Source organism: Alligator mississippiensis, chromosome 3, assembly GCF_030867095.1.
Source record: "Alligator mississippiensis isolate rAllMis1 chromosome 3, rAllMis1, whole genome shotgun sequence".
NCBI lineage: Eukaryota > Metazoa > Chordata > Crocodylia > Alligatoridae > Alligator > Alligator mississippiensis.
In genome coordinates, this window is record NC_081826.1 from 254,364,792 (window position 1) to 254,389,826 (window position 25,035).

The 25,035-nt window shown below is 42.9% G+C and overlaps 1 protein-coding gene across 2 annotated transcripts in view; it reads right to left on the reverse strand.

Moving 5' to 3' along the window:
• CERT1 (ceramide transporter 1) overlaps window positions 1-25,035 on the reverse strand; it is a 131,995-nt gene that overhangs the window by 85,397 nt on the left and 21,563 nt on the right. For both annotated transcript variants that reach the window (XM_006271957.4, XM_006271958.4), the window contains exon 3: window positions 7,576-7,692. In XM_006271957.4, the coding sequence (XP_006272019.1) occupies window positions 7,576-7,692 (117 nt within the window). The remainder of the gene's footprint in view (window positions 1-7,575; window positions 7,693-25,035) is intronic.

Consider the following 25,035-nt stretch of genomic DNA (forward strand, 5'->3'; position numbering starts at 1 on the left):
TTACAGGTTTAAACCAGTTTAAGTGTAACTTCTGTCCCTAGCCTAGTAGTTCTTTTCTTATAAAGTATATACATCCTGAGCTAACAGCAACAGATTCACATGGGAACCAGATTGGACAGCATTACTTTAAAGGAGTAATACCTGATGGTACAGTACACAGATCGAATTAAAAGCTTACATTAATTCCCATAAATCTGAAAAAAGCATCAATTTGTGCAGCATACTATTAATGTTTCAGACTCAGGTCAGGTGTCAAAGTAATAGAATATCAGGGATCAATGGAAGTTTTTCAGAGTTCTAACAAATGACCCATTTGTTTGTAGGCAGCAGTCTACCATAACCAAGAATTCTACTGTCACTGAAAAAGGAGAGATGTATCGTTAAACAGTTTGGCTATAAAAGCTATTCAGATCTTAGTAGAGTACAGAGCAGTACTTTACAACTAGGCCTTAAATGTTTACTCTTACAGCTAAATAGAATCTTTTGTGGTATGCTTGGATTGGACTTGTTGCATACCAGCCATATCCAATTATGCTATATTATACATGTTGATTTTAGAGTTTATTGAAAAATACCTTGGGCTGCTGTGCTAAGCAAAACTAGAATTAAAATTGAGAAGCACTTCTCCAGCTATAGACTATGAAGCATAGCACATACATGCACAAGTCTCAATCTATAGACTACTTATATTATTATAGACACACACGTCTTAGTATATATACAAATGTACACACAAATATTAGTGTATAAACAGGTTACTAATCTGTATTGGTAGCCTATAGATGAAGAGGTGTTCCTCAGCTGGTTTTTATGTATTTATTCATTCATATTTTTTTTTTTAAGTTTTTAATAATCTTTGCTCACAAGCAGCAAAAAAGTGGAAAAGTTCCCCAGTTACCTCAAATCTAAATACATTTTAAGAGTCTGGTCTCTCACTGTCTATTGATGTAACAGTCTCCTGTATACTTACAACCAGGTATTTTATAAATTTCTGCTACATCAGTTTAATGAAATCTTTAAGTAAAAGAAAAGCTAGTTTATATACAAACAGTGTTATCTCACTAGATTAATTGGACATTCTGTAACCTACTCTTAATTCTCCTTCCTTAAATTTGGAGAGATTAACACAGTAAGCCAACACTTCAGAAACCATTTCTGAGATTCTTTTGATTTAGCCAAGACTTTGGAACCTTATAATACATAAAGTCCAAAAACAGCAACAAATACAACAGGAGTAGCAAATTTCTATTCTAGTTCTTATGCTTACACATGAACTGGTTTACATTTCTGAGCTTACTTATATATGTTGCTAGGCAATAATGTTTTCTAAGCTTTTAATTTGAATGTGAGCACTAAGTTTCATTTCAAGTAGACAGCATTTTCTGTTCAGAATACAATGGAATTCAGTTACAAACTTTTTTTTTTTTTTCAGTCTGTGCTTTTATGTTAAAAGCAAACCATCATATTGTGACATGCTATGGTAAGTCTTACAAAGGATAAAACTCTAGCAGCCTAATAAAAAACTAACTCCCTCAGTAACCAGTTTTGTTTGTCTATTTGTTTTTTTAAAGACCGTAGTTTATACAGTGACAGCATAAACCATTCAATGCGAGTTTTTAATCCAGAGACAATTCAACTGCTTTAATAGCAAAGATAAAACAAGGGATTTCCCCCCACTTATTTACAATATTAAATAAGATGGAAGCTAATTCAAGTAATATAGTTTATAATGAATGAACCAATTTTGATTTGTAACCCTAAGCTTCTAAAAAAACATTCTTTGCACCTGAAATTTAATGTATATTGGATTTTGATCTAGAATGTCTCTTTGGAAAGCTTAAGGTTAATTACATAGGCTATTTGATAACTATAGGGGTTAATGTTAAGTATTTCACTTTTTTAAAAGTTTAATTCTTTCATTTTCTCATCTCATAAGAGCTTTGGAATTAAACCAAATAGGATGAAATTGGTTAAGAACAGGTGGAGAGGACTGAAAATTATTTCACAAAACAAATGAATCTCTAAGATGTTCCCTGAACATCATAAATTCAAAGAAAGAGCCTGGAATTAGTAGATTTTAGAGGTGCATTGATAAACTGATAATACATTGGTCCATATTGTATTGTCAATAAAAGGAAAACTGACATTAAATCAGCAAATCAGCTTTTTTTTTAGCCTATGCGGCTGATAAAGTTGCCAATAAATGCCATGTGCATGTTCACAGCTGCAGCACGTGCACAGCCACAGCATGCAGGCGGCAAGCCCAGCAGCTTGCAGAGTAGCGTCTGGCTGGTAAATCTGTTGGTGGGTGGGGGGAGCAGATCGAAGCCTCTGCAGTGAGAAAGGGAGTGGGGCTGGTGATGCCCAGCCAGGGTGGGACAGAGCCATGACACACTCATCCGGGGGGAGGACCAGTGTGGATCATGCGGCTACACACCCCCAGGGGACCCATGGGGGTGTGTCCCCCTGGATCTGTGTCCCCTAGTATCATATTGTTGCCAATACAACATAGGCAAGGGCAGGCTGCTGCTGCAGGCTGGGGGCAGTGCCAGGCCCAACCCTCCCCACCAGGAAGAGCAAGGGCTGTGCTTGGGGTGGGTGGTGATGGCACTGTGAGGGAGGAGGGGGGGCTATGGTGAATTCTGGGGTGAGACTGTGGTTCCCCCCCACCCCGCCCTGAGCACAGCCCTTGCCTAACCCCTCCCACTGGGAAGAGGCTGGTGCCACCCCGGCCCCAGCAACAGTCCGCCTTGCCCTGCGCACAGATCTAGGGGGCACATGCATCCCATGGCTCCCCCAGGGGTGCATGCAGTGGTAGAATCTGCACTTCTTCCTGCACCACCTGGATGAGCTTCTCACAGCTCTGTCCTGTGCCCCACCCTGGTTGTGCAGTGCCTGCTCCACCATGCCTCTTCCCTCCCCCTTCCCTCCCACCAGGCTTACCAGCTGTATGCTGCTCTTTCAAGCTGCTGAGCTGCATATCAGCAATTGGATCGGTATTGGCCGATATGGCTTGTTAAGAAATCATCCATTGGTATTGTTCCAAAAAACATCTTTATTGGTGCACCCCTAGTAGATTTGTTAATGAATATAGTATATTTTATTTAAGAATCAGATTTGTAAATAGTGCTGAAGTATACTACTAAAAAAACCCCCAAGTCCCCAAGAACCATAATAAGAGTGATTTTTAGCCACTAGATTTGGAAAAAAGGAGATAAGATCTCAGAACAGAACAGCAGTATATAAAAAGTTACCTTAGGAAGGATCCCAAGTAGCAAAAGGGAAAAATTTGAGAAATGTCTTTCTGTATACAAGAGGTTTCAGAAATAATCCTCTCTGCCCCATGCCCATGGAAAAGAAAGGGGCTTTCTTTTTCCAAGAAAAAGAAATTAATCTTTCCAAAATGATGAGTTAAATTGTCAGAATCACTGATGGACTAAACTTGGAGTCCTTAATCGAAGGAATATTAGATGGACTTTCAATAGGCTTAGAAGGACCTAAATATGTCACTGATCACTTTTAAGTATCTGAAGACACAACTGTTGAACTGCAACTTTAATTCACTCCCTGTAACCTCAAGTATTAGTTTGTTTAGAACTTACATTAAAGAAGTTAGAATGACTTATATTTACACATAAAATTACTATAATTAAAATAGAAATATTCAAGGAGTACACATTCACTGCCAGTGATTTAAAGGAAGTCCAATTATGAAACAAATAAAAATAGAAGTCACTAGCTAAGTACCTGAAACCAGAGCTAGTTTGAAGAATTAAATCAGGCTTCGATTGCAATAACTTTTTGGTGGCCACAGAGAGAATACAGCATAAATTTTAAGTTGTTCAAAGTAAAGAAACTAGCTGAAAACTGAAAACCACAAGGAAGCTTTTTCCTGCTCCTGTTTATGAAAAGGAGGCACCACAAGACAAGATCCATTAGAACTAAACTTCTGGAAGGACAGTGACCAGAAACAAAGCGTTCAATTCTGTAACTACAAACACTTCTTAACAAGTTAGTTTTACATGCAGAAAACATGCTCTGATAATTTAAAATATATACATATCCAGCACATTTAAGAATATAAAATTGTTTTGTGCATTTTACTTGAATTCCTGTTGCCATAACAAATGCAGCTCAAGTCAAACAAAGTAATAAAATGTCAATCAAAATTTTCTAACAAAAATGTAAAATTTAAATATCTTAATAAATAATTGTTAAGCAATAAGGGTATATAGTTTATACTCCTGATTTACAACGAAGTATAGTTAGCTTACTAATCAATATGTTTTTTTAAAAAAGGTTATCAATAAGAAGCAACCTGTCTTAAGAAAAGCAATTGAAGAATATAAATAGACAAGATTAAAATCTAGTATTTTTTTAATTAAATAAAATAAAATAACTTCTGTATTAATCAGCTAAAACCATTTTGTATTAAGACACAGAAATAGTTTTACTTAGCTTTAGTATGAAATTATATCAAATGTGGTACCACACTGACTCTCAATGGGGTTATTTAAAGTGATTTATCTATCACTTTAAAATGAGCAGAATAGACCTCTACCACTTGAACTGAAGTGCTAACATTAGAAAATAGGTAGTGATAATTTAATGCCTTACATGAAATTGAGACTAATTGAATGAGAAATTTCAATTGTCAAGTTCCCAGATGTCTATTAATGTTAACGACTATTGAGACTCAGGAATTTTAAACTTCAATATCATTGCGAATGGAAATAATCCTTTCATTTTATTGTCAGGCTTTCTTCTTTTCTTCTCTATGCTACATTGGCACAAGCAGTTAGAAAGACACATCCCCCTGTTCTCCATTACCGTGCCAGCATATCCACAAAGTACAGCTGGAGGAAAAAGCCCCCGTAAGCTTCTGCATATCCTGCAATCCTAGGATGTTCAGCCTAGCTGGCATGGGACTGAGGTGCATCATGTTTCAGTACAAACAATGCTTGAAGAAATGTGCCCAAACTACAAGTACATGCAAATGACAGTTTTCAGAAGGTTCCACAGGCCAAGCCTGGATCGACTCTCAAGGGTACAGATGAAGGCACCCTGACTTTAGGAAAACATCTCTGACAAATTTTGAAGTTGCTACTTTCAAGTATGGGCGTGCTATGTATTTTTTTCAGCACAGCCTAAGAATTTAAACATGGGGAAAATATATTGTTTTATCAAAACTCCTTCTGCAAGACTTTGGCTTAAAAGTTTAAAAAAAAAAAAGAAGCTATCCTGAAGTAGGCACAACACAAGTGTCTACTCAGTTAAGTTTGGCAAACTTATAAAGAAGCCAAGAACATAATCATTAACAGCAAGGTGTTAGGCAGTTGCTGCCAGCTCCATTCTTAATTGAACAAAACCGATAGAATTTGTTTCAGGTTGTTTTTAATAACATACCATAACCCAAAACTCAGAGGCATTATTCTGAGATCATAACATTTGCCACACTGAGAAATCTAGTGTGTTACTGATGATTTCCATTATCCAGAAGAGTTGCCTGCTGAGACTTGAGAACCAACTACATTTTTTTATATGGGAGCAGTGCATGCTTAGTCTTGATTGCAATAGTTCCCCAAGTTACACATGTGAAGTCATTTATTGCTTTACTGTATGAATTGACTAGCTGACAAATGTTATCTTGGAAAAAAATGTTTAGTATTTAAAGAGGTTTTGTACCAGCTTTTTTCCCCAAGTCTTCAGGAAAAATCCAGTCTTTATGTAATCAGGAAACATCAGTTGTATGAAAAAGGAGAGACGCACACAAAGACAAACAAATCAAAAGCAGTAAGTGTAAAGATCTGCAAGAGTCAGGTCTGACAGATCTAGAAGTTTCTGGATTATACAGGGAGTATAATTGAGCACTAGTTCAGATTCTGAACAATGCTGTATAGTATTACACAAAGGAAGGAGAAAAGTTGATCATCTTCTGTGGATTCAGCTTACCTAGACAGATATTTACTTTGGATCCACACTTGAATCAGTGTCCTTTTTCCTCAAGTCACACACCTATCTAGAGCAGGGGTGGGCAATTATTTCAGCTGGAGGGATGCTTAATGAGTTTTGGTGAGCTGTCAAGGGCTGTAAGGGTAGACCCGCCTCTTGACAGGTGTCCCACACACCCAGGCTGTTATCCTTGGAATGGAAGTCCCACACATAACACCTAACCTTTGCCACCTAAAGTCCTTCCCCTTCCCCCAGAAGTACTCCTTTTGGGAGGGGAGGATTTTCCATGTTGGAACTTGGGTGGGGAGAAATCAAACCACACAGTAAAAAAAAACAAACAAACAAAAAAACAAAAAACCCCCAAACATCTACTATAACATAAAAATGTCTTTTGAAATAAAATGTCTCGATTTACATGCGTTTGGCATAATGTATATAGGGGTGGAGCTGGGAACTACTAAAAATAAAATGCTGGCTCCCCAATGGCCTGAAGAGAATCAGCCAAGATCATGGTTATTCCCTCTGCTGCTGATTGGTTGAGGAGGGCTTGCCTTTCATTTGGCTCTGCCCCTCTCTGCCAATCAGTGACAAGGGACAGGGCTGCACAAAAGGCAGCCCTTTTAGCTAATCTGTGACAAGGGGCAGGACCATACAAAAGGAGCTGTCAGCCAATCAATCAATGACAGGACAAAAGGACTGCAAAAGTGGCAGCAGGCTGTGTGACTGGCCGGTGAAATCACCTGTCTGCTGCCTCAAATTGAGCGTGTCCCTACTAATATATAAAGGGAGGCCCACACACCTTCAAAAAGGGGCTGGACAACAAAAATTCTTACCCTTACTGGATACTAAGAACTACCAACTAAACACAAACAATGGGTTAATGGCCCATTACACTTCCTTTGTTGTACTCCACAGGTAATAATACTTCCTTTTGAATGGTCTTATTTTTCTACCTAATTAAAGTTTATGTATTTCAATTGTCTTTTACTGGTTTGGTAGCTACTTTTGGTAACTTCTTTGCTTCATGATTTCCTGCCCTCTACCCCTTCTTTAGGGACTATTTTCATTTAAGTAATAATTAAAAAGCTAAATACCTGGCAAAAGAAGACTTAAGCCATGCCTGCTTCTGTCCCAGACTAGAGAAAAAAAGTGTTTTGTGTTCAAATGCTGTCTAACATCTCTCCTGATTATACAGTTGGTCTAGTGAAAGTTATTACCAAGCAAACTTCACTGTCATCAAGGACAGAGGAAGAATATAATGTGATATCTAAAGTGAGATGAAGGCATTAGATTTAACCAAGAACATGAATCTTAGAAGTATGTAGTAAAATTGAGTTTGGTTAAAAAAAAAAGTCAGAAAGGTTGACTGTATTTAGCTTTTCACACCCACACACAGTTGCCCGCCCCCCCCTGCTTATTTATGAAGTCTAGCCAAAGTAACTCTTTCCTTCTAGGAGAGAGAGATTACATTCCAGAACCACCTCTCTGCTTTTGCAAGTCATTCAGACTTTTCTATAAAATTTAAAAAACTGCAAATCCAGATGTGCAACTCTCCATAGGTCTACATAGTAAGTATTTTTAAGGGGGGGGGGGGGGGCCTAGAAGCGATATAAAAAGCCACACCTTGTGCTGTTCTATTGCATCTATCCATTGTTGTCTGTGGTCTGGATCCTGAGCTCGTAGATACCAAACACTGTCATTTACGCTGATGTCAAATCTGCATTCATCGAAATCATGGGGCTGTGGAAGAAAGAGGCAAAATCAAAAATAATTAGAATTAACCACAAGAATTAACCCCCCCACCAAAACCAGCAATACATCTTAAGACTTCTAGCATTCTATGCTTAACTGAGGCACTATAAAACACAATCTTTGTTTTTAAGCACTGATTAAACTCCTAGTACTTTTTAAAATTTTAATTTCTAAGGATACGGTATATAAAGGCTAAGTTTAAGTTACTTTCATATAGAAAATTTTAAAAGCCAGAAATAAATTATCAGAGTAAAATTAGAAAAAAAAATTTGATCCATACTGCATCAAGTGAGAAATGATGGAAATATATAGCAGTTGGTATATTTTTGTTGTTTTGTTTTTTAAATAAAAAAAACACTTCGGGACAAGCATAAACATGAGCACTTCTTCCCCCACCAGAATAAAGTCTATAGCAAGTCAAAGAAGTAGAATTAAAAATTCTCCAGAATTATTATTTTTTTCACTCCAGAACTGAAAGATGACAGACACTTTAAAAATTGTATTTGTCACTTTAAAACTGATATTGATTCTACATGGAAGGAGCTTGGACACTGTTGGTGGGCATCAGTGTAAAGCCATAAAACAGATAATTATAGCAGAGTACTAGATCTATAATTAAGGTTGGGAAAGTCCTTCCTATTTAAAGGGTTGATTAAGTGCTCTAAAATCCACACACACAGATTGTCCCAAAATATGGAATACCTCTTGAGGTACAGGGTAGGACAGGCATTCCAAATTGAGGTCACTTTAACATATAGTCCACCAACAAACACACACCCAGCTTTTCTTAAGATTAAGAAGTCTACTAAATTTGCATGTGCAGCTGGAGACATACAACCAAAAGGACTCTTCAGCCTGAGGTCTGTTCCATCAAATACATTAAGGCTCACTACTCTTTGGGGGAGCAAAATAAAAAAAATTATATTTGGGAAAGAGTTCAGCTCTCAATATAGGAACAGAGTTCACAAACTATGCCACGTGTGCCCAGAGTAGCCAAAAGACTTTCTACCTTGCCAGGCTTCATGTTAGATGTGCAGTTCAAAGGGATACACAACACAGTAGATATTGAACATACTCTATATTCAGTCAGGGTCAGTTGAAGGAAGCCTGAAACAGAAAGCACTTAGGCACAATCTGCATCTGCCAAAAGTTAGTTTTTTGCTTGGTTTTGTTTGGGTTTTTTTTCCAATGGGGAGGGGGGGGGAGGGGGAGTACTGTATTTTCTTGCATATAGAATCCCACCCCCCCAAGTATAATATACACCTTGTTTTTGGAAGGCATTATAAAGAAACAAGTTTCCAAGAATAATGGTTTCAGAAAGCCTAATCTTCACAGGCATTTTTACGTGGGTTCCCAAAGTGGCACCAGGTGCTTTTAATTAGCAAGCCATGCTAATTAAAAGTGCCCACAGGTCACATTTATCAGCAGCACAGCACTGAGAAAGTGGTGGCCGTGCACTTTGAACTAAACCACACTGAACATGTTTTAGTTCAAAGAGCACTGCCGCCATTTTCTCAATGTGGGGGGTGTGCTGTGCCGCTGATGCACATGATGTGCGAGGCTGCCAGAGCACTTCAATTTATGTGCTCCAGCAGACTCAGCTCAATTAACTGAGCCTGCTTCAATGCTCTGGATTTCTAGCGTGTTGGACTAGCCTCCCTGCATGTGTATGAGTGCCCCACCTGCTCAACTAAAACCCTAGTTGCTGGTGAAGACTGGTCTCCATGGGTAGATCTCTGATCTTGAAAATAGTTCAAGAGCTATGAAATACAGGAAGAGACTAAGACCCCTGGCTGAGAGCAAAATTCCCCTAAGAAAGGTTAGCTTTACTATTGGAATATCAAGACCTTTAAAAAGGAGAGATGATCTTTATCACTAGACCCAAAGAACAATGAGCTATTAAGTCAACGGCCCACTAATGGGCCACTGGACTTCCTCAGCTGCCTGAGGAGTAATTCCAGAGCTGCTACACTGCAGAATAAGGATCAAAGCAGGGTGATTTTATCTTAGGCAAAAAAATCAGCTTCCTTGCTTAATACCTGCACCCCAATTTTTCGAGGGTGATTTTTGGAGAAAAGATGTATGGCAAAGAAGCATAGTTAAAATAAACACAGTGGAAAGCTCAGAAGTGTACTCAAGCTACTTTCAAAAAGAAAATAAATACTCACATTTCTGCAAAGAGGGAGGAGGATTTAAGGGAAAGAAGAGCTGGGGGACTAGGGGATTATAGTGGAAAGGTAGATAAGTGGTTTAAGGGGTCTGTATGGTGATTTTGGCCAGAGGCATTGAAGATGACATACTACAGCTGTTGCAGCTTAGTGTCCCTGGTGTGGCTGTAGCCAAGTCCTTGGCCTGAACACAGCTCTGCAAGCAGAAAGCAAGCTTCTGCATCTACATGATGGGACTGCTTTCAGAGTTAAAACAGCAGCTGCTCTTGTAGCAGAGAGTAAGAGCCCCTATATCTGCTTATACAAAAGTTCTGTCAGCAGAAACACGCAAAAACACTGAACCCAAATATCCAGAAACCATCTCCGAAGCTGCATACACTCTGGTTTTGCAAACACAGCAGCTTGTAAAACCGCCTGCATTTGCAATCTGGTTTACAGAAATGGAGAGCCTTTGAAAGCACAGTTATCTTATATAATTTCAGAAACCAGTTTGAAAAAAATTGACTGATCATGGAATTGTTAAACAGCTAAGCCTTGCTAATTGTGCTTCATGAATGTATAACAAATACTCTGGCAATTCCACATAAGCCAATTTAGAATCAGATATAAGTGAATCAATATTATACCATATCTACAATTTAACAGACACTTAATATTTGAGGCTTTTCCTTTCCTTTTGAATGCCCTTGTAACAAGGTACTTAGCAGAATTCACAGATTCATTTTAATCTGAAAGGTCACACCATGAGCAATTCTGCTATGGCCTTATGTTAGGCTAAAACCTAGGTTGCATTAGTGTTATTTTACCTCTCCTCCTTTCCATTTGAATTAAAACAGAAGCGATAGCTACGAAAGTCTGCAATAAGCTTCACTAGGAGGGACATTTTTAATACAGCTTTTCAGAAATCATGCATATCCGGTGATAAGCTCTAAGCAGTTGCGTAAAACTCCTCCAGTGCCTCATTTTCTGGCTGCTGCTTCCTTGCAAAGGAAGCATTATCAAAAGCCCACAAATTCACATGGGCTGTCATCTGCAATGATACAAGAGCAGGATAGCTCTGATTAAAATAGATTCTGAAGTAAAATATTAGCACTTTGCATTTATTGATGTTTCAGTAGGGAATTAGTGATGAGGTATTTAACTACTGTCTGCCTGGCAAAGCACCATGGATGGATGTACAAACTGTGGAGTGCCAACAGCAACGTGATAGATAGAAAAGTGTCTGGATAAGGAAGGGATGCATCTCTGCTGCAGATTTCAAGAGTGGAATATTCGGAAAACAAAACAAAACAAAAAAAAGCAGCTATAGTTTGCAGATTACTTGTCTCCCTGTACCATCTTGAGGGGGACTCAGAAAATAAGATGTCAAAAGTTTCCACTAGGTGAACCAACTTGGATTCACGCTCCCTTTTAAAGAATAGTGTGTGATCATATAATTCAACAAACACCAAATCATAACGCATATGAAAAGGGACTGAATTAAGACTGCACAGGCAATCTAAAAAAAACCCCAAAACAAAACAAACACATAAGCAAACTAAAGTGCTTTAATTCATAAATGGATATTCTTAGTTTCTGGTATGCAGTAGCTATATTAAAAAGGTCTGGTGAAATGAATGTGTGTTTGTGATTAATTTATATACCCTCTGTGTTCCCTATTCAGAGAGCAGAAAATTAGCTTACCTCATCAAGGTGTTGAGAGGATTGATATTCACAGCACTGTTTTAGCACTATTAAATGCTAAGTGCTAACATTTATATAAAAATACAGAACTGTAAGGCTCCAATATTAGTCAGGGAACAGTCCCAGTCAAGGAAAGTGGCAGTATATCCAAGTATGATAAGCAATGCATTCTTATTTTTCAAATGCTTCATCACACGATCTAGGATGGCCTCCTTCAGGTGTAGATATAGGAAGGATTGATAAATGGCAGCCAAAGAGTAAATTGTCATCATACCAGCTAAGGAGAAGAGAAGAGTCTGGGTAATACCATCTAACCCAGTGGTTCTCAACCTTTTTAGACTCAATGTACCCTTCCATAACTCTTTAGCAGCACCTTATTTAAAGACTAAAATATTTCTTACCTCCTTGCATCTAGCAACACCCTTAAAAGGATCACATTTTTTTAATGAGGGGGTAAGACACCCCTTAGAACATGGCATGGGGTGGGTGGTGCACAATGTTCAGAGCTGACAGGAGCTGCTACATAGGGCAGACTGGGGATTTTGGGAGTGGGTCAGGATCCTGGTTTTCCATTTCCCACGGAAAAACAGAGAAATTGCGGATTTTTCCTTTTAGCAGAGAAACCCACGGATACCCTGCTTTTGCAAACAGCTCTGCAGGCTGGTTGAGCTCCAGCCTGCAAGAGCTGTTTGCAAACAGGGCAGGAAACCCCCAACCCTGCCCAGAGGGGGAGGGGAAAAGGTGGGGCCTGAGGTGCTCAGCCAGCCACAGCTCTGCTCAGCTCAGCTTCACTCTTCGCTCCTAGAGCCTGCGGTAAGTGGAGCTTGAGGGGCCCCTCTGGCAGGGCTGGGGGGTTGCGGGTCACGGCTGGGGGGCATCACCAGGGCTGGGGGGGGGGGGGGGAAGAGGCAGGAGCCGGCTCCACCCCAACCTGAGCAGCCAGAGCAGTGGGGGAGCCAGCTCCATGCTGCTTCTGCTGCAGCTGCCTGCTGTTGGGGACAGGGAGCTGCAGACTTGGGTCCCTGGCTCCATGGCCCTGGCAGCTGGGGGCAAGAGGCATGAGTAGGGTGGGGGGGGCTACAGGGGTCTTTTAAGTTTCATAACGGATTTGGGGGGTTTTAGCAGAGAATCTGCGAATTTTGTCAGAGAAGTTGTGATTTTTTAAAATTAGAGAAAAGCAGGATCTCTGGTCATTAGACATCTGAAGGAGGCATGGCATAATGGGGTGCTAGCAGCAACTGGTACAAAGGCAGTTGCCAGGTCAGGGGGAAGGGTGGGAGCTGAACCCTGCATTGCCCTTCTCCTTCTGCTGTCTGTCCTGGTCTACCCGTCATGGTCAGCATAGCCTTGCCACTGTGGCAGCTGCTCTAGGGACTCAAATGTTGGAGCCACCACTCCCTGTGGCCCCTCTCACTAGCTGGGTGATCATGGTAGAAGTGTGGGAACTAGCTAGGCTGAAAAAGCACAGCTCCACCTCCCCCTCCCCTGCAGAGAGCAACCTTAGAGCACTGGGGCAGTCAACACAGGGGCTGCCAAAGGGAGGGGAATGAGTAAGGATGACGTATAGCCTCCTGCTCCTCCCATGCGCTCAGAGCTAGTTGGGAGGGCTGCAGGGAATGCCACTGGGAGTAGGCACAGGGTGCTGGGCATGTGGAAGAGCCAGGGTGTACCTCCACTCTCAGAATCCAGACACCGTAGCACACCAAGTAGTTCATGGCAACAACAAGGTGTTGCAGGGCCCTGGTTGAGAATCACTGGTCTTATCTAATAGAAATGAAGGGTAACTTCTCCCTTACTCGGCCTCATGCTACAGCTCTATTTTGTTTCCACCTAAAATTCAATGAATGTTTCCTTCAGAAAGACTCACAGTGCCAAGCAAAATGGAACAGTTTCAACTAGTATTTCCTTCCCATTATGAGGGCTGGCCTAAGATACTCTATATGCTAGTCATTTAACTCTCTTATTCTTCTCTCTACTGCATAATTTTAAGAAAGAAAAAAAAATATGTAGAAAATTCATTTAAAAAATAAAGGAAGTGGAAAATGCTACTCCAATACCCTAAAAAATAAATAAATAAATGACAATGTTACCATGAAATGGCATATTTGGCCAGGAGCCTGGGAACAAGAATTCAATCCAGAATTTTAATCATCTCTTCAAAGAGTAGCATGATATAAAAAAAATCAGTTAATTGACTAGTAGCTACCAACTATTTAATACCTGATCATCATGAATTTCTGCAGAGTTTTAAGGGAGAAAAAAGAGCTGTCTTTTGGGGGGTTTGTTTTTTAAAAGCTGCTCTGCTTTCCATCACCATGGAGAAAAAAAATAAAAAGTCAAAGCTTCCCTCTTTGAGAACTTTAGCAAAGTCATTTTCCTATAACACATGAATCAATTTTGAAGCATACCTTGCAGATAACGTTTTCTTCTTTCCAAATGTAAAAGGTAGCGTTTTCCATAAAGCTTTAAAAAGATCAGACAGGTACCAAAATGGTATTTTGGGACAGTGATGGTTAAGATATTTTGATGTTCCAAGGTTCTTTTGGCATCTCTAGGCAGGTAAGGTGACATATCTGTGTTATGGTAAGTATCACTTAACTGTTCAATTCCTGCTTTTAAAATGTTTGATTTACTCTTGCAATGCTAGCACCCTTTTTAAAAAGGTATGTCAAAGGGTCTTTACGCTACATCTCGGGGGGGGGGGGGGGTCTGGCTAGAAGGCAGCTGCAAGGTGGAGCCCTGTACCCTGGGGCAGGAGTACCCAACTGCAACTTCCTCTCTTACCCCCACCACAGGCATCTGCTGCCTGGCATGCTGCTGCATCCTCAGTTTCTCTGCTCTGCCTGTTGCCTGGAGTGGCACAGTAGAGGCAGGAAGAGGAGTAGGAGCCACTGGAGGCAGGGGGATTCAAGCAGTACCTGGGAAGTAGCCCCAGTGGGAAGCTGTGCGCATTGGCCAGGGCCAGAACAGCTCAGGCTGTTCTGGGTGGAAGAGCACCATGGAGGTAGTCACAAGCCAGATGGGAGAAAAGGGGGAAGGTGGGGGATGGGGGAGGAGCAGACCACAACTGCACCACACCAAGCCAAACCACTGCAGAAAGCTCTGCTGCACATGGCCCCTATCTAACTTGCTTCCCATAAACCCTGGCCAGCTCTTGGGACCTAGTGCAGGCAGCTCCCTCCTCCCTACCCCATATGCAAGAGGAAGACTGTTTTGAGCTATTATTCAAATAGATTCTATATACACTACTCAACCCCACTGAATGGCAGAGGGGCAGTCACTCATCACTTGTACCGGATGGCCAGGAGGTGATAACCACAGCATATTTAACACTGCAGGTTTCACCTCCAGGCCACCAGGGCAGGCAGTGAGCAACAGGGCCCTTCTGCCAATCAGCAGCAGGGGAAATGTACAGGAGAAACTCCAAGATTAAAGAAGCTGCTGCACCATGCACTTCCATTGCAAATTCTGGAAATCCCCAACTATAAACATAAGATTTGTTTTTTTATCTATAAATTTATAAAAACAATATTTTCTGAAAGATTTTACACAGCTCACCAAAACTTGTTGAGTGGTTCACCAGCCGAAATAACTGCCCACCCCTGTCCTAGAGCTTTAGAAGACTCTTTAGCACAGCTAACTAGTAATTGCTTCTGAACTCTGAGCAAGTCCAAACAGCCAACATGAGAGAACAAATCAGTGATCTGGCTAAGGTACACCTAAGTCAGTGGCTCAATAAGGAACTAAATCAAGTCTCATGGAGAAGCAAAGGTCAGTGCACTGCCTCATCGTAGTCCTTCAGGCTAAAATTCATAGGCACAAAGCTTTCTTCATGCATGCTTCAGAAAAGTGCCCATGTTAAAAAAAAAAATGGCCTTTTTGCAGCAAAAGAAGTTTAGGTTGGATATTATGAAAAACTCCCTCACTAGAAGGATGGTAAAGCACTGGAGTGGGTTACCTAAAGAGGTGGTGGAATCACCATCCCCGGTGGTTTTTAAAGCCCAGCTTGACAAAGCCCTGGCTGGAATGATCTAGTTGGGGATGGGGGTTGCACTAGATGACCTCCTGAGGTCCCTTCCAAACCTAATGTTCTGATTCCATGATAGTGCAATCCACTTTAAGCTAGAGGGTGCTTTCTAGTAAGGTTTCCATTCTCCCAGTGGGAAGAAAGCCAGGGACAGTTCAAAGTCAAATTTGCATAGCATAGCTAAAGACAGGCTTAACTTTGGTTCCACAAAGTGAATTGACAGGACCTCTCTACACTAAAATTTCAATACTAGTTTAAAGGTTTAGAGTTTCTGTTAGTAAACAGTTTCAACAAGGAGTCCAGAAATGTGAGTTTCTAGATTGAACACACACAAAATGGGTGACTAACACGAAAAGGTTGAGAAGAACAGGTAATTTGTGAAGGTTCAAACGTCAGGAACACGTTAAATCAAAACAGCCCAGATTTTCAGCACACACTTTAGTATGGCATGAAAAAAATTAACCTGCCAAATCAGACACTGCACATTTCCTTTAGAAATATTTGAAAACTGGGATTTGAAAGGAATGCTTGCTGCTATTACTTCTGCATATTACAGGTGTTCTTTATTTAAGAAGGTTTCTGTAGTACTTTTTGTATAGTATTTAATTTATGGCAGTGGTGTTCAACCTACAGCCTGTGAAGCATTGTCATCCAGCTGTCAGGACCTCCCATCAGTCTAGAAATTTGGTAGCAGGGGACCTGTAGCAATCACCAGTTACACAGCTCTCTTGCCACCAAATTTCCAGACTCATGGGAAGCCCTGAGGGCCAAGTGACATGGCTCAGCATGCCAGATAGTACTCAGGAAAGACACACCAGTACACCAGGTCTCTCACACCACTCATCTGGCCTGTAGTGCCAAATAGGTTGAGCACCCTTGACCAAAAGGTACTGGATTGGAGAGTTAAGAAGCATTCAGGGCAATTAGTACCTGTGGATATAATATAAAAGGGGAAGTAGAGCTGCAGCCACTTAGGCCTTGAGCAAACCTGACAGCAGAGCAGGAAATTTGTACTTCCCCTCTTTTACTCCTACTCATGTAGGAACAGAAGGAAAAAAAAAAAAAAGATACAAGACTAGATGTTGGTATAACTCAACCTGATTTAGCAAGTAAAAAACAAAAAAGTTGCTCCAAATCCATTAGATAATAACCTATTGACAAAACAATGCATTGTTCATTTACAGAGTTAAAGCATGTTACTGGGTATCACAATGTTACACTGTACTGCAACAGCAAGTACAAACTGGGTACATCTACACATGCAAATAATGTACCCCTGCACACATCTGAATGTGTGTGTCTGAAGCAAATTTGCTCCCAATGGGAGCAGTTCAGTCTAGGGCTGCTGCTGCTCCTGCCCTGCACTGCCCCCACTGCAGCAGCCAGGGGGAACTCCAGGTTTCCCCAGGTGCCAGTCCTGGGCTGGCAAGGGGCACAGGAGTTGGTCCTGATCTCTGTGGGGTGGGGAAGAGCTGTTCTGAATGCCAGGCAGCTGCCTGCCAGCCACATGGAGATTGAGACAAGTCCCAATCTCCACTCCACGTGGCTGGAAGGCAGCATTCTAACAAACGGGGACAGCTTTCCTTGGCCCCCTGCTGCCTAGGCTGACCACGAACAGTTTTCTCTTGTTCAGCATCAACACATGCACTTCAGCACATTAAACCAATGTGCAGATTTCTAATACAGGCAGTCCTCGGACTTATGACAATTGGTTCCTGAAAACCACGTCTTAAGTCAAAAAGTTGCAACTCAGAACAAATTATCTCATAAGAAACAGTTATAATTGGGGGATTGGTTCCTGAACCAAGGCACGATACCCTATTTTCACCGAAAACACCCTAGAATTTTTTACTCGATCAATTATAGACGAGTAATATAGCTACGTTAATGTATTTATATTGTAAATAGCAATCATATTGATTTGGATGGACTTCTTTAAGGTGACTTTGCTGGACTTTTTGAAAGGTTCTTGGCTGCAGGTTTTTCTGGAGTCTTGTCTGCTTTCTTAAAGAAAGTGTCCAAGGAAGTTTGGACAGATGTTCTGCAGGGGGGTGAGCGACACAGTGAACTCGTTTGGTGGCGTGGCGTCACATTGGATCAAGTGTTGTAAAGTTAAAACTGGTGTTGTAAAGTTGAAACAGGGCATCAATTTATAAATGTTGTAAGTACGAAATGTAAGTCGTGGACTGCCTGTACCTGTATCCACAAGTACTAGAAAACAGTGCATTAGACTCAACTATTGCACAGTAATTGTTACACACGTGTAGACGGTGATTCATAGATGCTAGGGTAGGAAGGGACCTCAATAGATCGAGTCCAACCCCCTGCATAGGCAGGAAAGAGTGCTGGGTCTAGATGACCCCAGCTAGATGCCTATCTAACCTCCTCTTGAAGACCCCCAGGGTAGGAGAGAGCACCACCTCCCTTGGGAGCCCGTTCCAGACCTTGGCCACTCTAACTGTGAAGAAGTTCTTCCTAATGTCCAATCTAAATCTGCTCTCTGCTAGCTTGTGGCCATTATTTCTTGTAACCCCCGGGGGCGCCTTGGTGAATAAAACCTCACCAATTCCCTTCTGTGCCCCCATGATGAACTTATAGGCAGCCACAAGGTTGCCTCTCAACCTTCTCTTGCAGAGGCTGAAAAGGTCCAGGTGCCCCAGTCTCTCCTCATCGGGCTTGGCCTGCAAGCCCTTAACCATACAAGTGGCCCTTCTCTGGACCCTCTCCTGGTTATCCACATCTCTCTTGAAGTGTGGTACCCAGAATTGCATGCAGTACTCCAACTCATTCCCTAGGCAGTAGGTATGGGACATTTTTCCTCCCTAGGTGCAATACTTTGCATTTCTCCTGGTTGAACTGCATTCTGTTGTTTTCTGCCCATTTGTCCAACCTGTCCAGGTCTGCTTGCAGCTGTTCCCTGCCCTCCGGTGTGTCCCCTTCTCCCCACAGTTCTGTGTCATCCGCAAACTTGGAAAGAGTACACTTCACTCCCTCATCCAAGTTGCTGATGAAGACATTGAAGAGTATTGGTCCAAGGACCGAGCCCTACAGGACTCCACTGCCCAGACCCTTCCAGGTCGATACTGACCCATCCACTACGACTCTCTGGGTGCGACCCTCTAGCCAATTCGCCACCCACCGGACTGTGTAGTCATCCAAGTCACAGCCTCTTAACTTGTTCACCAGTATGGCGTGGGATACCGTATTGAAGGCCTTCCTGAAGTCTAAGTATACGAAGTCAACCCCTACTCCTGCGTCCAGGCATTTTGTGACCTGGTCATAAAAAGAGACTAGATTAGTCAGGCATGATCTACCTGCTACGAACCCGTGCTGGTTTCCCCGAAGCATAATTTGTCCTGCCAGGCTCTTGCAAATGTGAGCCTTGATAATTTTTTCAAAGACTTTGCCTAGGATGGAGGTGAGACTGACTGGCCTATAGTTGCCCGGGTCCTCCTTCCTCCCCTTCTTGAAAATGGGGACCACATTGGCCCTTTTCCAGTCCTTCGGGACCTGGCCCATGCGCCACGAGCGTTCAAATATTCCCGCCAGTGGCCGTGCAATGACATTGGCCAGTGCTTTCAGTACCCTTGGATGGAGCTCATCCGGGCCTGCCGACTTAAAGGCATCCAGTTACTCCAAGTGACTCTGCACCAACTCAGGGTCTACGCATGGTAGTCTGGCACCCTGCTGCTGCCTCTCTACAATCCCAGTGAGAGCCTTGTCTTGCCCCTCACTTAGGAACACCGAGGCAAAGAACTCATTGAGGAGTTCAGCTTTGTCCCCCCTGTCCATCACCAATTGCTTCTGCCCATTTAGTAGGGGTCCTATTCCACCCTGGGCCTTCCTTCTACTCCCTATATAGCTGAAAAACAATTTCTTGTTATCCTTAACTTGGGATGCCATCCTCAGCTCCATGGTAGCTTTGGTCCCTCTAACTGCCTCCCTACAAGCACGAGCAGAGGAGGTATATTCCTCTTTGGTAATCTCTCTCTGTTTCCACTTTTTATGTGCTCCCCTTTTAGCCCGTAGGCTGCTCTGGTTTTCTCTGGTCAGCTAGGGAAGCTTTCTGGCCCCTTTCCCTCTTTTGCCTCGCATTGGGATCGTCTCCCTGTGTGCCCGAAGGATCATTTCCTTAAGGCACAGCCACCCTTCTTGGGCTCCCATCTCTTCAAAACTCCTACTCTGCAGTGCGTCCTTGACTAATCGCCTGAGTTCTTTGAAATCAGCTTTCCTGAAGTCTAGCACTTCCACCCTACTAGTTACCTTACCCATTCGATGTCTTATGATGAATTCTATTATTTGGTGATCACTGTCCCCCAGGTGACCACCTATCTGTAGGTCCCCTACCATGTCATCCCCCATTGCCAATACCAGGTCCAGTAAGGCATTCCCTCTAGTGGGACCATGTACCTCCTGCGTCAGGTAGAGGTCCTGTACACAGGATAGGAACCTGCGCGAATAGTGGGACTTTGCTAGCTGCGTCTCCCAGTAGATGTCTGGGTAGTTTAGGTCCCCCATGACTACTGCCTCCTTAGTTTTTATGGTTTCCGAGAGCTGCCTCAGGAGCCCCAAATCTAGCTCTTCCCCTTGGTGTGGGGGTCTGTAGCAGACCCCTACCACCAAATCCCTTTCTCCTTGACCCCCATGTAACTGAACTCACAATCCTTCTACTTTCTCCTCCTTCGATTCCGTCTTGATAAGGGGGTAGATGTATATTGCTCATTGACATAGAGCGCAACCCCTTCCCCTTTCTTTCCCACCCTGTCCTTTCTGTACAGCTTATAACCCTGAATATGTACTGCCCAGTCGTGGGAAGAATCCCACCAGGTTTCTGTTAGCCCTACTAAGTCGTAGGTGTTTTCTGCAAGCAGGAGTGCTAGTTCATCCTGCTTGCTCCCCATGCTCCTAGCATGATGCTTCACCACACATTAGTTTACAGACTATGTCCAATAAAGGGCAGAACAGAATTGCTGAATTAAATGTACATATGCTCTATTAATTTCCGTCTCCCCCCTGCCCCACACACACTTTTTCCTCATGAAACAATTCCATCCCTGCTGCTTTGTTTATATTGTCAGTGGCAGTGGTCCCTCGAAGTCAAGGATGACGTCCGTCAGGCTTGATGGGTCCTCGGGTGACTGAGGAGCCTAATTCTGGATGCGCATGTTCTTTGGCAATGGGGGCATGGTGTTGTGCAGGGGAGTGGGATTTGTAGCCCCGAGTTGGTCTCCTTCTCCCTCCTCCACCGTTCTGCCTTGGTATCAAGTCGCTGGGCCTTGAAGTGGCACATGCCTTGGTGAACCATGTGGCGCCATGCCAAATGGTCAGCAGCTTGCTCCTTTCCCAGCCACTGGTGTCAATACCAACCTTCATGCTTGAGGGCAACCTTGCATTTGGCTGCCCTTTGAGTGTTGGCCAACAGAGAACTGGGAGAAGAGAATCTGGTGAGGGAAGTGGTTCTCAGACATCTGGACGCAGTGGCCCATCCATCAGAGTTGATATCTCAAGAGCAAGGCTTCAATGCTGGTGGACGCAGCTTCACGGAGGACACTTAAGCTGGTCTGGTAGTCCTCCCATTTGATCCCTAGGATTCGGATGAATGTTTGTTTATATAGGCTAGTTATGTCAAACAATGGTCCAGAGTGGTAAGATCTAGCTTGTGGGTCTCACACCAAGCCCCCACACAGCATGCAGCGCCCACGCCAGACCAGCTCTGAGGCCTGTGCAACATGCAGGCTAGATTGAGCACTGCATGCAGCATAGGGAGCTGGAGGCACAGGCTGCATGCATCTCCGTAGACCAGCCCCAGGATCCAAAATGCAAGGGCACTCCAGCAGAGGTGCTGCATTTCACCTGCACCTTAGACTAACCCCCCCCTGTACTGCATGCACTGGCTGGCACCAGGTCCAGCCCACATACCACATGTACTGGAGTGGACCTGGTATACAATGTGTGCGTGCAGGACCCAGGCACTATGAACACCGCATGCAGCATAGGGAATCGATCCTGATCCAGCCAATGACCCTCATCCAGCCTGTGGGGACGGAAGAATTTGACACCCCCAATAAAGACCAATCCTAACAGGAAGTGGTTCTGGTACTCTAAAAGTGGTCTAAATTATTTCTCATACAAGGACTAGAAAAAGAGAACTTAACACATGCATTTACAAGGAAAGTATATGGAAGGGCACAGCTTAAGTCATGCTTTGATAGGTTTATACGTACGTGAAAAGCAATTTACCAGCTGAATGCGTTTGTTTTTCATTATTTTAATTTAAAATGTGCATAAAACTGTAGAATGTTTATACATATTTCAGGCTAGATTGCATCAGCATTTTAACAGAATGCAAAGTTTCTCACTTTCATCATCTTTGTTTTATTGCAAGGTATCAGATACACTCCTACTAAATACAGCATGAATAGGTTTCATGAAGTATTATTTTACATATCTACGGATTAAATTTACCACAGCCCCAAACTACTTTGGGAAATCTGTACAGTAGATCATACTCCTACAAAATTAATTTATTTTAAGAAAACTGACTAACAAGATTGTTTACCGTAATACATTTCTTGACTAACTTATGCCCCTCTCTGTTGAAGGAAACTTAAAAAAAAAAACTATCAAACAATAGAAGAACTTGACTTGGTCTCTAATAATCAACCGATTATTATTAAACATTATGGTACTATGGGGAAAGACTATATAAATCAACTGCTGAAGTGGTGGTCAACCTTTTCCCCTCCACAGGCCAAAGGGACAGTGCCCAGTCTGTCTGCAGACTGGATCTGGACGGTGATCCTGATCCTACACCCAGAAAGGGCATGGTGGGCAACACATGGAGGGAGGAGGGGGGCAACCCAGCCCCAGCCTAGCACAGGATACCAGTATCCTAGTATGGAAGGGGAAAAAAAAAAAAAAAAGGTCCTCAAAAAGTGTGAAAGTTTTTAAAACAAACTAAGAATGATTTTGGTATTTTAAAATTAATAATATGAAGTGAGCAGGACCAACTATAGGCCAGTTAGTCTTACCTTGATCCTGGGTAAGCTTTTTGAGAGAATTATCCTGGCGCATGTCCACGAAGGGCCAGCAGGGGAGGTTATGCTTAGGGGCAACCAACATGGGTTCATTAGAGGCAGGTCCTATCAGACCAACATGGTGGCCTTCTATGACCAGGCCATAAAATCCTTATATGCGGGGGTAGCAGTGGACGTAGTCTTTCTGGACTTCAGGAAGGCCTTCGACACTGTCTCTCACCCCATTCTCATTAAAAAACTAGGGGACTGTGACATCGATACCTATACAGTCAAATGGGTCGCTAACTGGCTGGAGGGCCGCACCCAGAGAGTGGTGGTGGACGGGTCATTTTTGATCTGGAGGGATGTGGACAGTGGGGTCCCCCAGGACTCGGTCCTTGGACCCGCACTGTTCAACATCTTCATCAGTGACTTGGACGAGGGGGTAAAAAGCACCCTGTTCAAATCTGTTGACGACAGTAAGATGTGGGGGGATGTGGGCATGCTAGAAGGGAGGAATAGGCTGCAACTGGACCTAGACAGGTTACAGGGGTGGGTGGATGAGAACAGGATGGGGTTCAACACTGACAACCGCAAGGTGCTGCACCTGGGGAGGAAGAACCAACATCATACCTACAGGCTGGGGAACTCCCTTCTTGTCACTGCAGAGGCAGAAAAGAATCTTGGAATCATTACTGATGCCAAAATGAACATGGGCCGACAGTGTGGGGACGTGGTCAGGAAGGCCAACCACACCTTGTCATGCATCCACAGATGCATCTCGAGCAGGTCCAAGGAGGTGCCCCTCTATGCGGCACTGGTCAGGCTGCAGTTGGAGTACTGCGTCCAGTTCTGGGCACCACACTTCAGGAGGAATGTGGACAACATGGAGAGGGTCCAGAGGAGGGCCACCCGCATGATCAGGGGGCAGCAGGGCAGGCCCTATGAGGAGAGGCTAAGGGACCTGAACCTGTTCAGCCTCCACAAGAGAAGGCGGGGGGGGGGGGGGGGGGGATCTAGCAGCCATTTACAAACTAGTCAGAGGGGACCAGCAGGCACTGGGGGAGTCCCTGTTCCCCCGAGCACTCCCAGGAGTGACTAGAAATAACGGTCACAAGCTGGCAGAGGGTAGATTCAGACTAGACATCAAGAGGCACTACTTCACAGTCAGGGCGGCTAGGATCTGGAACCAACTTCCAAGAGAAGTGGGGCTGGCTCCTACCCTGGGGGTCTTTAGGAGGAGGTTAGACAAACACCTTGCTGGGGTTGTTTGACCTCAGTACTTTTTCCTGCCATGCCAGGGGGTCAGACTTGATGATCTGCTCAGGTCCCTTCCGACCCTACCAACTATGAAACGCTTGGGATAATACAGTTTAAGATGTACTGTGTCCCCATGGGCTTGAGCTTGGAGATTTTTTTTGGCCAATGATATTTACATGGCAGATGCACGCACCCTGAGACTCCTTGCACTTTTCATCAGAAGGCATGAAATATATTGACTGCACCCGTTTCCTCTTAACCACAGGACCCTAGGTATAACAGAAATCCAAAGCTGAGGGGACAGAAGGTAGGTTAGAGAATATTTATATAGATGATCTCTCAAAGAATTTCTGTTATTGAAAGTAAAATAACTTCTTGTGCTCCTTTGGAAGCAAAGATCACAGGGGAGTCCTGGTCTTGAGAGTAGGCTGTTGGGTGCTTTTGCAATACAAATAACTACATTTCCTGGTTTCTACTTAGTTCCACATTTCTGTATTAAAAAAAGTCATATTAGGTCTTTTAGTTATAACTGATCATGACCCACGAACCTGTATTCTGAGAGCTAGATTAGGAGGAAAGTTGCGCGTGTATACTTTTTTGCTATATTAAATTGGAAATCCTCCTTTTTTTAAAGTAACTGATTTAAATTGTTTTGCATCTGATCTACACAGCAGAAAGAACAAAAAGTGGTGTCAGCTCCAGAAGCTTGTAATTTAAGGATTAAAATGTAGAGTAAATAAATGAATACAGAAAGACTGAAATGGAATACAGGAAGAAACAGTGAAATAAAAGATGTTAATTAGTATGATCAGCAGGGGTTTCAACAAAGGGCCTCATCGCTGTCGAATTTTTTTTTTTTTTTTTTGGGGGGGGGGGGGGGGGGGGGGAGCCTTACTGGGCTTTGGAAGAAGATGAGATATCTTTGATTAAGAGCTGCACTTTAAGAAAGCTATGCATTTTACTAGACAACGTTTCCTTGCAAGTTTGCTCCAGATAGAATATATAATCATATGCTCTACTGATACTTTTGCCAGGCTAGCCCCTTATCCTCCTAGAGCAGCTGCCCCACTTCTCAGAATTCAGACCACAGGTAGGAGGGATTCTTCCTAATATTAGATTTCTCTTACATAGGTCATCTCCTTCATTGCATTTTCTCTTATATCTTCCCTTACCTCTT